General features: G+C 34.5%; 1 protein-coding gene across 4 annotated transcripts in view; it reads right to left on the bottom strand.

Annotated features, from left to right (window-relative positions):
- The window catches only part of LOC149794872 (anaphase-promoting complex subunit 4-like), a 194249-nt gene that overhangs the window by 114549 nt on the left and 62364 nt on the right, over positions 1–17336 (bottom strand). For all 4 annotated transcript variants that reach the window (XM_089964520.1, XM_089964519.1, XM_089964522.1 and 1 more), the window contains 4 exons: positions 14125–14180; positions 11802–11846; positions 10402–10503; positions 1021–1110 (listed from right to left, as the gene is read on the bottom strand). In XM_089964520.1, coding sequence (XP_089820646.1) covers positions 1021–1110; positions 10402–10503; positions 11802–11846; positions 14125–14180 — 293 coding nt within the window. The remainder of the gene's footprint in view (positions 1–1020; positions 1111–10401; positions 10504–11801; positions 11847–14124; positions 14181–17336) is intronic.

Genomic DNA, 17336 nt, shown 5'->3' with positions numbered 1-17336 from the left:
AAAATAATGGAGTATTTCAGTACATACTTATAACTGATTATTGTATGGATCAAATTAAGGGGGCTACCTAAGTACATGGTTAGGACTGAATATCGTGTGGATCAAAACAATGGGGTACTTAAGTACATACTTATGACTGATTACTCTATGAATCAAAATAATGGGGTACCTCAGTACATACTTATGAATGATTATTGTATGAATAAAAAATAATGGGGTACATCCTTACACACTTATGATTGATTATTGAATATATCAATATAATGTGGTACCTAAGTATGGTTAGGACTGACTATTGTGTGGATCAAAACAATGGGGTACCTCAGTACATACTTATGACTGTTTACTGTATGGATCAAAATAGTGGGGTATCTATGTACATACTTATGACTGATTACTGTATGGATCAAAATAATGGGGTATCTATGTACATAGTTATGCTTGATTATTCTGCTTTACTCTTTATGCTTTACAGCATGCAACTTTCTCTGAACAAAAATGTAGGCATTAACATGAACTCAGAACAAATTGTGTGTTTGGGAGATGTAATAAAGAATTAGCTTCAAAAGCTCAATATTGTTGTTGCATTTTTAGACTGTTACCATGGTAACCCATCTATTTTGCAAAAATTCCAATAAATTTAATTCTTAGATCAAAATACTTTTTGATTTTTAAAAAATACAAAGAATAGCTAGCAAAGCATTAATCAACTTTAAATGCTCATTCTTGACATAACACCTGTGAGGTGAACACTGCTCATGCTCTTCAAGGGAGGTAACTGAATGTATCTCATCACCTATATAATATGACTGTTGGAGTTATCTATACTTGTAGTAAGGTTACATGTACCTCACATCCAGTAATGTTAAATATTTCCTGAAAATACTTTAGACATTTTAAAATTAACTAAAACATGAACTCTTCAGAAGTTAAGTAAAACCTCCTGCACCTTGCCTGTTGCTGGAATGTCAGGCAAAATCTTGAATGATTGAAAGTTTTGAGTTGTAACAGTGTACTCACCTTTCTCTAATAGATATCGTGCTGTCATTTGGATCCTTTGGTCCCAGTCTACCAACTGTCACTGACGTCACCTCAACTGGCTCTCCAAATCTGATATAAGTAAATTGGTACATACAGTGACCCCCTCATAAGGCCACCCCTTCTACAGCAGGAAAGTAGCCTGATAAGAGGGGTGGCCTTTCTAAAAGGGGATCACACATACAAGTAATAGTTATTTATATATATTGTAAGGCATAACTAATTTTAATATTTAATATTTTGATGTAAAAATCACAGGCATATTATGTTATCAATTAATGTTATTGAAAATAATAATGAATACTCATCATTCATGGTGCAAAACTACCATGTCAATAAAACCAGAAAATAAATGTCTTGCTGTGATTCTAATTGTCCATCCAGTCCATTTTTCTATTGTTGTAGATCATACAAGTTTATTGGAATTGAACTGCTTTCACTTTTCATTCTAAACTTAAAATGTCTGAAAAGAATTTGCCCATTTTGCAGCAAATGTATTCCTTTAAATCCAATCTGAAGTTATCATATATTTTGCTTAGTGTTTACCATTGAAGTAAGCTTGTCATGTTATTGACTGCTTTTAGTCTGGTACCGTTTCAAATACATCTCATAATCTATGAAGTAAACTTGTTATGTGATTGACTGGTTTTAGTCTGGTACCATATCAAATACATCTCATAATCTATGAAGTAAGCTTGTCATGTGATTGACTGGTTTTAGTCTGGTACCATTTCAAATACATCTCATAATCTATGAAATAAGCTTGTCATGTGATTGACTGATTTTAGTCTGGTTACCATTTCAAATACATGTTTACTTTATGGTAAATGGACATAATGATGGCTTGAGATGAACGACACTGCTTCTCTGCCATTAGCTTTTGTCATCTTAATAATCATTAGTAGTAATAATAGTAATTATCAAAGTGACCAAACATAACATACAACGAACACATAACAGTAAGGATAATTAGATTACTTAACTTTTTGTATAGATAAAATTCGGCATTTTATTGGCATATTGGAGCAAAATGTCTTTTAAATTTAGAAACCAACAAATAGTAGGGAGATTTCTATAAGTAAACCATATTGTATGACCAACCATTGTGACCATGGCATGTGTGACACTCCCTCACAGAAATGCAGATGCAGAAATGTCACTTGTACTGCTAAAAAAAAATTAAACAAGACCTTTAGGGGAGTGTGAACACCAGTAAACTATCATCCATAATTGCAAAGTTGAAAAGTAATAAATCCTGTGTCACCTTCACGCCTTCCAAAGAATTACTAACAGCAGCAAAAACTGCATACAGAAGTTAATAATGCTGAAAAAACAGAAATAATAAAGAGAAATTCATGACTATTATCAAAACTAATGGATTCTGATGTATGTGATTCGGATTTTTAACGTAGCTTTAACAATTTTTCAGTCATATCGCTATGATGTCTACAGTGTGGCAGTTTATAGTGATGTCTAGCACTGGGGCATCATGCCGCAGACATGTAGCATGATGTCCCACCCAGTCACATTATCCTGACACCAGGCCAACCTGTCTTAACACTAACCTCTTAATGTTGAGCACCAAGCAAGGCAGCTGTTAGTACCATTTTTGTAAGTCTTTGGTATGACTCAGCCGGGGATCGAACCCACGACCTCCCGCATCCGAGGCTGACACTCTAACAACTAGGCCACCAGAGTGGTTAAAACTAATGGAAACTGGATGCTAAATGAATTTTGATTTTGTTTGTTAATGAACTTAAAGACTGAAACTTTGTGTATATGCCTCACCATGACAGTTTTAGGGGCGTATAGTGTTACCCGGGTCCATTTGTGTATCTGTCCATCTTGCCCTAAGTTTTCTGTTTAGGATATTTAATGCACTGTGATGGGGCATCAATGTGCCATAAGCACATTTCCAGTTTGACTGGAAATATATTAACTGCTTAACACAAAACAAACCATAGTCTACCAGCTTGTAGGACTAATAGATAGCTAACTCTCAACTGTACAGTGCTGCTTACTTTGGTGACATGCACTGACCATCATTGGGACCACACAACCCATATTTAAGTTTCAACCCCTTCCAACACCACGATGCTGCTATGAATGCTGGCAGGTGTGTAGTTGCTGGGACAGTGTCTCTCCTGTTTATTAGCTGAAGTGTGATGTTGTCTTCCCACCATGATTTCAGAAATGAAGCAGTGCTTGCTGAGAGCTGATGGGGAGAGAAACTGGGATGAAACTGGTCATTGTCTTTCTTGTGCTTAACCACCAGTTCCTCATTGACAGACAGGGAATTGAAGGATTTCTCGTTTAGCAGGTCATTGGAGATCCTTAGTATTTATCTCTGGGCCTCTGGGCACATGACGTTTGCCTTTCTGGTTGTCTGTTGCTATAAAAAAAAAAGTCAATCCACAGATGCATGAGAACATTGTCAGTTTAATACCTGAATACAGCATTTGTAAGAATGAAACTTCATAAAGAGTAGATTGATAGTAAAGATTCCTGTGAGGGGTGCAATGATTTAGCCGGCAATAGAAGCTTTTGGGACAGTGAACACTGGCAAGGAGTTAGTACTGCAATGTGGTTATTCCCATGCATTCACCAGGTGTAACACACATGGTGGTCTGGAAGAAGTACCATGGCATCTGGCAGTGGAGTGGCACCATAGACCATATTATTTTGCGATAGAATCTGGATCATTATGAATTATCTGGTGCCAATCAATTAAACTGGCATTGGTCTACTACTGGGTAGTTTGAGATGGTTCACTAATTTCAGTGCTGGATTTGCTTAACTTGCCTCGTGTCTGAGAGAGTGCTGGTGACAGAACTGTCATGGTTATGTGCCGGGCATCAACTGTCTTCAAGACAGGACTTACAGGGAAAACTGATAACCATAACCCATTCTGGTGCTGAAAATACCTCATAATCTGCATCTGGTGCTGGAACTGTCATGCTACTTTGGTACCTGGGTTTGAAGCCAGTACTGGGTATATCAGGAAAATATATCACTGTATTTGGACCAAGATGTTTAAATCATAGGTTGAGTCTGTGCTGGAGCTGGTGTTGTCTGCAACATCTGATATTTGCTATCCAAGGAATGTTCATCATAGCCAAAACAGCTGTGATGACTGCAATCCTTGTGTGTATTATTATGAAAATCTGAACTGCCCAAAGTGATCAGGTGAAGTGTTGACAGAGGTTGTGGCAAGATTATGTACGTTTGCACTCTCATTGCTTTAAAATTCTTTTACAATGATGATCACCTGTATATTCTCATGCCTGACATGACATCTACAATCCAAATTACTCCACATTCCACTGATACACAGAAAGCATGATTTGTCATTGGCCAATCTGAGACAATGCACTCAGCAGACTTAAGTATGCTCACTGTATTGACCTTGTAGACATTGAAATCTGAACAATGGCATACACATGTAAAATCAGTCAGGTGCCTGTTAAATTTACCATTTACCATAAAGAGTAATTATAATAAACAAGAGCACAGTAAATGGCACATTATATTGCCATCCAGTGTTTAACAGCTCTAAATGTCAATAACTGAATTTTTTTTGCAGAATAATTTTTCCTCTTTCAGTTACATTAACTTCAGCCTGGGACCTTTTGACCCCCAAACTGACAGGCTTCTTCCTTATCCAAGTGTAAGCCTGCTATAAAGTTTATTCCAAGTCTGTGATGTAGAAATAATTTCACTGCACAGAAACCATTTTTCTTATTTCAGTCAGTGACCATAACCTTTGACCTTTCGACTCCAAAATTAGAAGGCATTTGTCTTACCCCAAGTGCAAGACATCAACAACGTTTAGTCCAGGTAGGTAGTGTAGAACTAATGTTACTGTGTGAAAACCATTTTCTCTTCCTTGCGCCAATGACCTTGACCTTCAAACATCAATTGAGAGAGATCATCCTTACTCAAAGTGCAATCCATCCACACACTTTGGTAACTACCGATGATACACTACTCAACTTGTTATGTGGAAACAATTCTTCTGCTTAAAAATCACAATGACCTTGACATCTGACCCCACAACTGATAGTGTTCTTCTTTACTCCAACTGCCAGGAATCTACTAAGTCTGACAACTGTACATAGTGGAGAACAGAATTGGTAACAGACAGAGATGGACTGACATTAGAACACATTAAGGCAGGTATATAAAATTAAGGAAATGACATGCATGACCTAACATGTTATTGTGGGGTTTAACGTCATTTTTCAGCACATGATAGGCTATGCATGGCGGCCAGTTTTAATGGTGGAGGAAGAACCTGGAAAAACCCCAGGAAGAACCACCGACCCACGAGAAACTACTGGCAAGCTTTTTCAGATACCCACATTGGCTGAATCCTAGACTCGAACGCATGCAGGCAGAGGTGAGATGGCAGTGATCCGTAATGGAGAGCGCTTTAGACCACTCGACCACTTGGGGCCCTGACCTAACATGTAATAATAGACAAGTGATTGACAGAATTCATGGACAAGGTTGAGCAGTGTGGCTGACTTGACTGAAGTACTATGGACATTAGGACAGGAAAATCAAATTGTGCCAAAGAAAGAGCAAGAAACAGAAATATATTTCAATGGTGAGAGAAAATTCTAAAGAATCATCGCTCAATTGATGAAAAGGCACAAGAATATTTGGAATTTGAGATCTCCTCAGAATGAGCATGCTTCCTAACATGAAGGGAAGCAATCAATGGGCAGGAATGGGGTATAATCTATCCAAGGTAGACCACTTTTGTCTGATTTCCACCAAGGCAAGAACCTTTAATGCACTTCTTTGTTAAATGCACTGGAGACTTAGCTTTTTGAATAGTAGTTGTTGTTGTTGTTGTGGGGTTTAACGCCATTTTTCAGCACACAATAGGCTATACATGGTGGCCAGTATTAATGGTGGAGGAAGAACCCGGGAAAACACCGGAAAGAACCACCGACCCATGAGAAGCTACTGGCAAGCTTTCTCACATACCCACATTGGCTGAATCCTAGACTCAAACCGCCGCAGACAGAGGTGAGATGGCAGTGATCCGTAACGAAGAGCGCTTTAGACCACTCGGCCACTCAGGGCCCCTTTTGATATAGTAGACTTATTCCTAATATATTAAGATTAGATAACTGTCACGGAATAAATCGAGAAAATAATTTGGTATGCCTTCAGAACAATTTGGTTAATTAAATTTGTAGACGCATACAGTGTTATGTAGGGTGGTTCATTTTTGTTCTGTTTTGTGTGACTGAACAATACATGCATCTCGTCTGCAAAACACTATGTACTATCTACCATATCTACCTATGTATTAGCTATGCGCACAAACTGAAAAATATCCCTGTATTATCCATTCATTAATCTAACACTATAATGTACTCTATTATCCATTCATTAATCTAACTCTATTATGTGCTGTATTATTAATTCATTAATCTAACACTATTATGTACTGTATTATCTATTCATTAATCTAACATTATTATGAACTGCATTATCCATTCATTAATCTAACTCTATATTGTACTGCATTATCCATTCATTAATCTAACTCTATATTGTACTGCATTATCCATTCATTAATCTAACACTATATTGTACTGCATTATCCATTCATTAATCTAACTCTATATTGTACTGCATTATCCATTCATTAATCTAACATTATATTTTACTGCATTATCCATTCATTAATCTAACTCTATACTGTACTGCATTATCCATTCATTAATCTAACATTATATTTTACTGCATTATCCATTCATTAATCTAACTCTATACTGTACTGCATTATCCACTCATTGATCTAACTCTGTATTGTACTGTATTATCCATTCATTACTCTAACGCTATTATGTACTGCATTATTCATTCATTGATCTAACTCTGTATTGTACTGTATTATCCATTCATTACTCTAACGCTATTATGTACTGCATTATTCATTCATTGATCTAACTCTGTATTGTACTGTATTATCCATTCATTAATTTAACACTATTATGTACAGTATTATCCATTCATCAATCAAACACTATTATGTACTGCATTTTTCATTCATTAATCTAACACTATTATGTTCTACATTATCCATTCATTAATCTAACACTATTATGTACTGCATTATCCATTCATTAATCTAAATCTATTATGTGCTGCATTTTTCATTCACTAATCTAACACTATAATGTACTGCATTATCCATTCATTAATCTAACACTATTATGTACTGCATTTTTCATTCACTAATCTAACTCTATTATTTATTGTATTATCCATTCATCAATCAAACACTATTATGTACTGCATTTTTCATTCATTAATCTAACACTATTATGTACTGCATTTTTCATTCATTAATCTAACACTATTATGTACTGCATTAACCATTCATTAATCTAACACTATTATGTACTGCATTATCCATTCATTAATCTAACACTATTATGTACTGCATTATCCATTCATTAATCTAACACTATTATGTACTGTATTATCCATTCATTAATCTAACACTATTATGTACTGCATTATCCATTCATTAATCTAAATCTATTATGTGCATTATCCATTCATTAATCTAACACTATTATGTACTGCATTATCCATTCATTAATCTAAATCTATTATGTGCTGCATTTTTCATTCACTAATCTAACTCTATTATGTACTGCATTATCCATTCATTAATCTAACACTATTATGTACTGCATTATCCATTCATTAATCTAACACTATAATGTACTGCATTTTTCATTCATTAAGCTAACACTATTATGTACTGCATTATCCATTCATTAATCTAACACTATTATGTACTGCATTATCCATTCATTAATCTAACTCTATTATGAATTGCATTATCCATTCATTAATCTAACATTATATTTTACTGCATTATCCATTCATTAAGCTAACACTATTATGTACTGCATTTTTCATTCACTAATCTAACACTATAATGTACTGCATTTTTCATTCACTAATTTAACTCTATTATTTATTGCATTATCCATTAATCTAACACTATTATGTACTGCATTATCCATTCATTAATCTAACACTATATTGTACTGCATTATCCATTCATTAATCTAACACTATTATGTACTGCATTATCCATTCATTAATCTAACACTATTATGTACTGCATTATCCATTCATTAATCTAACTCTATTATGTACTGCATTATCCATTCATTAATCTAACACTATTATGTACTGCATTTTTCATTCACTAATCTAACTCTATTATGAATTGCATTATCCATTCATTAATCTAACATTATATTTTACTGCATTATCCATTCATTAAGCTAACACTATTATGTACTGCATTATCCATTCATTAATCTAACACTATAATGTACTGCATTTTTCATTCACTAATTTAACTCTATTATTTATTGCATTATCCATTAATCTAACACTATTATGTACTGCATTTTTCATTCATTAATCTAACACTATTATGTACTGCATTATCCATTCATTAATCTAACACTATTATGTACTGCATTATCCATTCATTAATCTAACATTATATTTTACTGCATTATCCATTCATTAAGCTAACACTATTATGTACTACATCATCCATTCATTAATCTAACTCTATAATGTACTGCATTATCCATTCATTAATCTAACACTATAATGTACTGCATTATCCATTCATTAATCTAACACTATAATGTACTGCATTATCCATTCATTAATCTAACATTATATTTTACTGCATTATCCATTCATTAATCTAACACTATTATGTACTGTATTATCCATTCATTAATCTAACTCTGTTATGTACTGCATTATCCATTCATCAATCAAACACTATTATGTACTGCATTATCCATTCATTAAGCTAACACTATTATGTACTGCATCATCCATTCATTAATCTAACACTATTATGTACTGCATTATCCATTCATTAATCTAACACTATAATGTACTGCATTATCCATTCATTAATCTAACATTATATTTTACTGCATTATCCATTCATTAAGCTAACACTATTATGTACTACATCATCCATTCATTAATCTAACTCTATAATGTACTGCATTATCCATTCATTAATCTAACACTATAATGTACTGCATTATCCATTCATTAATCTAACACTATAATGTACTGCATTATCCATTCATTAATCTAACATTATATTTTACTGCATTATCCATTCATTAATCTAACACTATTATGTACTGTATTATCCATTCATTAATCTAACTCTGTTATGTACTGCATTATCCATTCATCAATCAAACACTATTATGTACTGCATTATCCATTCATTAAGCTAACACTATTATGTACTGCATCATCCATTCATTAATCTAACACTATTATGTACTGCATTATCCATTCATTAATCTAACTCTATTATGTACTGCATTATCCATTCATTAATCTAACATTATATTTTACTGCATTATCCATTCATTAATCTAACTCTGTTACGTGCCGTATTATCCATTCATTAATCTAACTCTATATTGTACTGTATTATCCTCTCATTGATCTAACTCTGTATTGTACTGTATTATCCATTCATTGATCTAACTCTGTATTGTACTGTATTATCCATTCATTAATTTAACACTATTATGTATTGTATTATCCATTCATTACTCTAACACTATTATGTACAGTATTATCGATTCATCAATCAAACACTATTATGTACTGCATTTTTCATTCATTAATCTAACACTATTATGTTCTGCATTATCCATTCACTAATTTAACACTATTATGTACTACATCATCCATTCATTAATCTAACTCTATTATGTACTGCATTATCCATTCATCAATCTAACATTATATTTTACTGTATTATACATTCATTAATCTAACACTATTATTTACAGTATCATCCATTCATTAATCTAACACCATTATGTACTGTGTTATCCATTCATTAATCTAACACCATTATGTACTGTGTTATCCATTCGTTAATCTAACACTATTATTTACAGTGTCATCCATTCATTAATCTAACACCATTATGTACCATCTGAATTATTTATTAACCTGGCAGTAAAATGTACAGTATTATCCAGTCCCTAATTGGGCATGTATTGCTTTGATGGCAAATGTCTGTATATGCTGTCTTACTATGCAATGTAATTAGAAAAATGAATAGCTTAATCTATATCCATTGCAATTCTCATAGGGTTTCTATACTTATCCTGCCTAATAGGTAATCTAATGAAATATACACATGCAAACATGTAAATGTGAAATTACCCTTAAAAACAAATCCCCATGCAATCTAAGTGTTGGTTTTATCTGTGGTTGCTGCCTGAGAATGACTAATAGTATTAAACTCACCTGGATGGGTCTGTCTGTTGCCGAAGAATGAAGAATTTCTCACAAGGCAAACACTTTGTGGTGAATACTGTGTACAGCTGATTCTGCGCTCTGATACTGAATCTAAATTAACAAGATAGTAAATACATATAAAACTGTTGAGACTGATATGATTTTGAATGTTCTGTAATAAATTGTCTACATCACTGCATTAAATGAAGAAATTTTGAGATTTTTTTTTAACATCAGCAGTCTGAGTAAAAGACATTAAAAGCTAGCACTGTACAAGCTACGTTACCAACATGACATAACAAAAGTATCTCATAAGTCAGCTATAGGTATGCAGATTGTACATATTTACAGTGAAATGAGGAATAAAGTCAGTACACTGCTGATATTAAATGAGACTGGACTGTAATATAATAAGTAAAATATATTTGTTGAAGCATTTATTATTTAAATTAAAAACCAGAACTATCTGTATGGCCAGTGCCATACCATTTTGTTACATTTTACCTCTCTTTGCAATCCTGACTACCACCACTGCAACCACCCCTCCCCTGAGAGAATGAGATCCAAGGCTCATAACTTGTAAAATATGTTAAATGTGTTATGTGTCTACCTGCTGTGACCATATGTATAAAGTGTGGTCAATATTTATCGCAAAAATGTTGATATGCTGATATTTTTGTAGACTGGATCCATGACTCCCCATCCCAAAAAGACAAATATTACACACTTCTGCAGATGGTAGCCAAATGGACATGCACCAAGTGCCAGGGAATATCCACACAGAGGTTTTGGTGGAGATGCAGTAACAGGTGAATGTAGGGACAGACAAACTGATAGCTTAAGTATCATTCAATTGACTCAAAGGAACAAAAACAATGGATCTTTCCTGCTTAAAGTCATTGTCTCCACACATGAATAACATAGCACCACTAACAAATGAATGCAAAGAAGGTCCTGATAATACATGCTGTAACAACCTGGTTCTGAACATTACTGGCCAATGCAAGGAAGACAGTATTCTTGGTTGCTGATAATTTAAAGCTAAACTAAGGAAAACACATTTTCTAGGCGTAACAAAGAATTATCAATGAAGTACAACTAATATTATGTTACCATAAATAACTTTAAGACAATTTTTGTTGTTCTCTTGGGGATGGACAAAATGGATGCCTTATTAATAAACTAGTCTTCATTCTGTTGACTTGCTGCTTGATTGTTATAAATAACTGTCTCCCCTGGGCAAAATGAGATAAATATTAGTAAAGATGACATTTATCTTTGCAGTTTGGAAATAAAAGAAATAGATTCCAGTCTGTACTACTTCCAAGAAGCTGATTTTAAACTTTCCTAGTCATCTGACACTAAAATAAATTCAAATGTATGCTAATAAAATGTAATTTTATACTTACTGAGTAATTCTAGGGACATCTACAAATGAATGCACTGAATCGTCCCTAAAAACAAATTAAGATAAGATAAAATAAAGAACATACAAACTAGAACATACATCTTAAAAGACAAAAAATATAAATTCCTAGAACTTTTATACAAGAAAATTCACACATGATATTCCAACGTTCGTAAGAGAGTTGGGGCTTTTGTCTTTCCAAAGGAGGTTTACTCATATGTTCCAAATTAGCAACACTGTACAACTGAGAATAAGTTAACTATTCATATAAGCCAATAGCAAATGATCAAAATTCAAATTTAAATAAACTAAATGTTTTCTTTTAAGCATTTAATTTAGGTTTTTTCCCCATGCTTTATTGTATTATGTATATTAATTTATATTGTGTGTTGGCTTTTCTCCAATGATTATATGCTATGAATATCTATACTGCATGACTGACCTTGGTCAGTAATAGAGATTGGAGCCTACCTGACTAATTACATCTTTTTTCCTAATAAACAACGTAATACAAATCCAATACTGTACTTCTCTATTATTTTAGATTATATATTAAGATCTTATTTAAGTGGAGGTAAACATGTTTACAGATGTTAAGTTTAAGGTCAAGCTTTATTAAGAAATTAAGAATGTTCTAGAAGCAAGTTTTTTACAAATTTGATAGGGGAAAAACCCACATCCTGATTCTGTTATTTAGTCTTAGCTTTTTATATAAATGTTGTTACTTCAGAATTACTCATTCCTACCTTAACATAAGTTTTTAGAGGAATCAAGCATTTAATATACTTCTAAACATAAAATATGTGGTAAACCTGCCCTATATCATCACCACACAAACACACACGAAACATACATGCACACAGACACATACACAAGTGCATACACATAATCACAACCATAAAGACATCGAATCAAACAAAATTACATTAAAGTTCTGTCCTTACAACATAATGGACAGTGAAATAAAGTATTAAATTGTAGCACAGACTGCTGGTCTCAATAGTTCATGGATGGGTTTAAAGATGATGCTGTGTGGAATAAAAGTACAAGTTGTTGTTGTTGATGTGGGGTTTAACGCCATTTTTCAGCACTCGATAGGCTATACATGGCAGCCAGTATTAATGATGGAGGAAGAACCCAGGAAAACCCCGGAAAGAACCACCAACCCATGAGAAGCTACTGGCAAGCTTTCTCACATACCCACATTGGCTGAATCTGAGACTCGAACCAGTGCAGACAGAGGTGAGATGGCAGTGATCCATAACAGAGAGCGTTTTAGACCACTCGGCCACGCAGGAATAATGCAATGTGTTTGAAAAACTTTATTATATGCCCATAACAAGTAGCATGTATAAATGGCAAACAGTCCTTATTGGAACTGATGTAAAACGATCCTTGGGGCAGTTTAAATAGTGAGAATTAAAAGGTATCAACAACCAGCATTTTGCATAATACTTAATAGGCTGACAATACCAAGTGTGATGTGTGAATCAGTTTGAAGACTGCTGTGAGTGAGCCAATTCTGCTTATATGTATAGGTACAGTTCACAAAGTGGAACAGCCCAATTCATCTTAAGTTATAGGTAAATCAAAGATATGCTAGATATGTAATGAAGAGCAAAAGTTATTAAAGTGTGATTCATTTTTCAAGGTGACTTAGGAAGCAATCAGCAAAGCAAGAAAAGCCTGGGGAAAAAATGTCCTAACTCAAGGTTGACGGAGTTTTACTTTGTGAAGCACAGCAGCAAGGGAGAGAATTTCTTTCTTTGCATACATTGCAAACAACATATCAACATAAGTTACTTTGGAGTGTATGATCTCTGTCAATGATATGCTGATTTGAACATTCAGGTAAGTTCTCTTTATTATTATTGATTATCTTAATCTTGTTAAAATACCAACTATTAGCTGGCCCAATCTTTTTAGGACACTTGTGTTTACACAGCTGACTTGTGATGATAAAGCATTAACACCCATACTAGACAGAGGCATTTATTATTGCTGTATTACCTGTAAAACCCTTTATGGCAATCCTCCAGCAGGTAGATGTAGTTGCAATAACAACCTTTTGCTAATGGATGGATGACTGACATCAGGCCGTCACATAAGCCCTTCTGGTCTATGACCCGTAGAGCTACAGGACAAGTGGTTTCCAACTAGAGAGAGTGCACTACTGTTAACAGCGGATGTACATTTCCCAAAAGATTTTTCATGAACTATTTATTCTGAAGGGAAAAAGTAGCATAAAAACTGATGTGTTTCTAGTCTGGATAAATGCATTTTCGCGTTACATGAATAATGAGGATTCTTAATACTGTACTTGCCTTTCAGAAAACAGGTACAAGGATGAAACCACTTTGACTGACTTGCCGATTGTAATCTGGAAAGAATATATAAATCTGTAAAATCTGATTTTAATTTCATTTCTTGTGACAACAATGTTCAATAAAAGCTGTTTTCTACCTCATCTTGACATTTTCTTGGTATGATGTATATATTGGTATTTTTTCTATTCTGAATTAAGTTTTAAGTTCACATGCCTGTTGTCAAGGAAACAATGTGATGAAAATGGAAAAAAGAAAGTATTAAACTTGTCCAACCTTTCTATAAGATTCAACAGGGTTAAATACCTCAGTAAAGAGAATATAGATCTCAATTCATTATGAGGTTCAAGAGGGGTAATTAACTTGATAAGGGGAACTGTGTATGTAGATTTCATTGAGACATGTGGTTCAGCAGAGGTAACTCTCTTGGTAAGGAGAATATAGATCTCAATTCAAGATGAGGTTCAAGGGGGGTAAATAACTCAAAAAAGAGAACATTGTCTGCAAATTTCATTGAGACATGAGGTTCAGTAGAGGTAACTATCTTGGTAAGGAGACTATAGATCTCAATTCAATATGAGGTTCAGTGGGGGTAAATAACCCAGTAAGGAGAACATTGTCTGCAGATTTCATTGAGACATGAGGTTCAGTAGTGGTAACTATCTTGGTAAGAGATTTCAATTAGATATGAGGTTCAAGTGGGGTAATTAACTCAGGAGAACACTGTATGTATATGTTTATTTCAATTTAAGTTTCTTAAATATGCACTCCCAGTATCTATGAAAGCCCAGCACCATAAGCTGATATATTTTATTATTTTTTATTAGCTACAGTGTTCCCCTTTTTGAATGGCAACCCCTCCAAACAGTGAACACACACTACATGTGTCCAGAATTGCATGATACTGACAAGTTTGTGTTCCAAAGTACCCATCTGTGACAGCCATCCCTCTAATGGGTTGTATGTTCATTATACTGACAAGTCTGTGTTCCAAAGTACCCATCTGTGACAGCCATCCCTCTAATGGGTTGTATGTTCATTATACTGACAAGTCTGTGTTCCAAAGTACCCATCTGTGACAGCCATCCCTCCAATGTGTTGTATGTTCATGATACTGACAAGTTTGTGTTCCAAAGTACCCATCTGTGACAGCCATCCCTCTAATGTGTTGTATGTTCATGATACTGACAAGTCTGTGTTCCAAAGTACCCATCTCTGACAGCCATCCCTCTAATGTATTGTATGTTCATGATACTGACGAGTTTGTTTTCCAAAGTACCCACCTGTGACAGCCATCCCTCTAATGTGTTGTATGTTCATGATACTGACAAGTTTGTGTTCCAAAGTACCCATCTGTGACAGCCATCCCTCTAATGTGTTGTATGTTCATGATACTGACAAGTTTGTGTTCCAAAGTACCCATCTGTGACAGCCATCCCTCCAATGTGTTGTATATTCATTATACTGACAAGTTTGTGTTCCAAAGTACCCATCTATGACAGCCATCCCTCCAATGTGTTGTATGTTCATGAGACTGACAAGTTTGTGTTCCAAAGTACCCATCTGTGACAGCCATCCCTCTAATGTGTTGTATGTTCATGATACTGACAAGTCTGTGTTCCAAAGCACCCATCTGTGACAGCCATCCCTTTAATGTGTTGTATGTTCATGATACTGACAAGTTTGTGTTCCAAAGTACCCATCTGTGACAGCCATCCCTCTAATGTGTTGTATGTTCATGATACTGACAAGTTTGTGTTCCAAAGTACCCATCTGTGACAGCCATCCCTCCAATGTGTTGTATGTTCATGATACTGACAAGTTTGTGTTCCAAAGTACCCATCTGTGACAGCCATCCCTCCAGTGTGTTGTATGTTCATGATACTGACAAGTTTGTGTTCCAAAGTACCCATCTGTGACAGCCATCCCCCTAATGTGTTGTATGTTCATGATACTGACAAGTTTGTGTTCCAAAGTACCCATCTGTGACAGCCATCCCTCTAATGTGTTGTATGTTCATTAGTACTTTCAAGACTGGACTACTGTAACTCAATTCTGTCTGGTTCATCTCAATATCTACTTCAGAAACTTCAAAAAGTTCAAATCACAGCTGCTCGGATCATACTTAAGAGTACCACGATCAGAGCACACCTCCCCACTGCTCTTTACCCTACACTGGCTATCCATTCGATCCAGAATCAAACATAAAATTTGTTCTCTGTGCTATGTTTCACTGATGGACTCCAGTCCAACATACCTATCCGACCTCACCCATGTGTACATACCAGCAAGATACTTACACTCCTCTTTTGACAATCGTATACTCATTATTCCCACTATGGAAACAACGTCATATGGACGTTCTTTAGTATACCAGGGCCCAGCAACGTGGAATGAATTGCCCACTGAACTTAGACACAAAGACACAGTGATCCCATTCAAGAACACTCTCAAAACTCACTTATTTCAACTGCAACAACAAACTTAAAGACCTAATAATGTTCCCTACCTTTAATATTTACAGCATGTTTTTATGTTTTCTAATTTCATGGTGATTGTTTTCTGTAATAATATATGTTTTTTGGTTTTTTTATGTTACAGGTGTTGTCTAATGTTGTAAAGTGCTTAGAGCTTCTAAAGATTAGGTGCTATACAAAGTCCTCATTATTATTATTATTATTATTCTGTGGCTGAAAAACCAGTATAAAACTCAAATTTTCATCTTGTAGGTGGCCACATAATGGGCTTTACAGAAAGATATCTCAAGAATATTTATTTATTTCTGAATTCAACATAGTGCCAATAAAGTAACTTTAATCCACAAAAAGAATTAAATCATCTAATTATCTGTATCGTTCTGAGATGCGAGGTTTTGTCACTTTGATAATTACATGCTACAGTTCATCTCAAATCAGTAGGACATCCGGTCACCAGAAAGTAAACAAAATATATTAGCCACTGTGGCTTTTATTTATATAGTTTACCAAATGCACTTGAATGGGTACCAGATTAAAACCAGTTGATCATGTTACAAGTTTACTTCCTTAGTAAACACAAAGCATCTTATTTAATAACTTCAAATTGCCAATGATGGAATAGGTTCTTGCCAAAGGCGAGTCCTTTGATCAATATGGAAGAGTCTGATGTCAGAAATGTTCAATAAACATTGCTAATATACATTCTATCACAGTGGAAAAATGAAACTGATGGAC

Source organism: Sinohyriopsis cumingii, chromosome 7 (genome assembly GCF_028554795.1).
Source record: "Sinohyriopsis cumingii isolate HCF-2022 chromosome 7, ASM2855479v2, whole genome shotgun sequence".
NCBI lineage: Eukaryota > Metazoa > Mollusca > Bivalvia > Unionida > Unionidae > Sinohyriopsis > Sinohyriopsis cumingii.
This window is presented reverse-complemented; position numbering and strand designations above follow the sequence as displayed.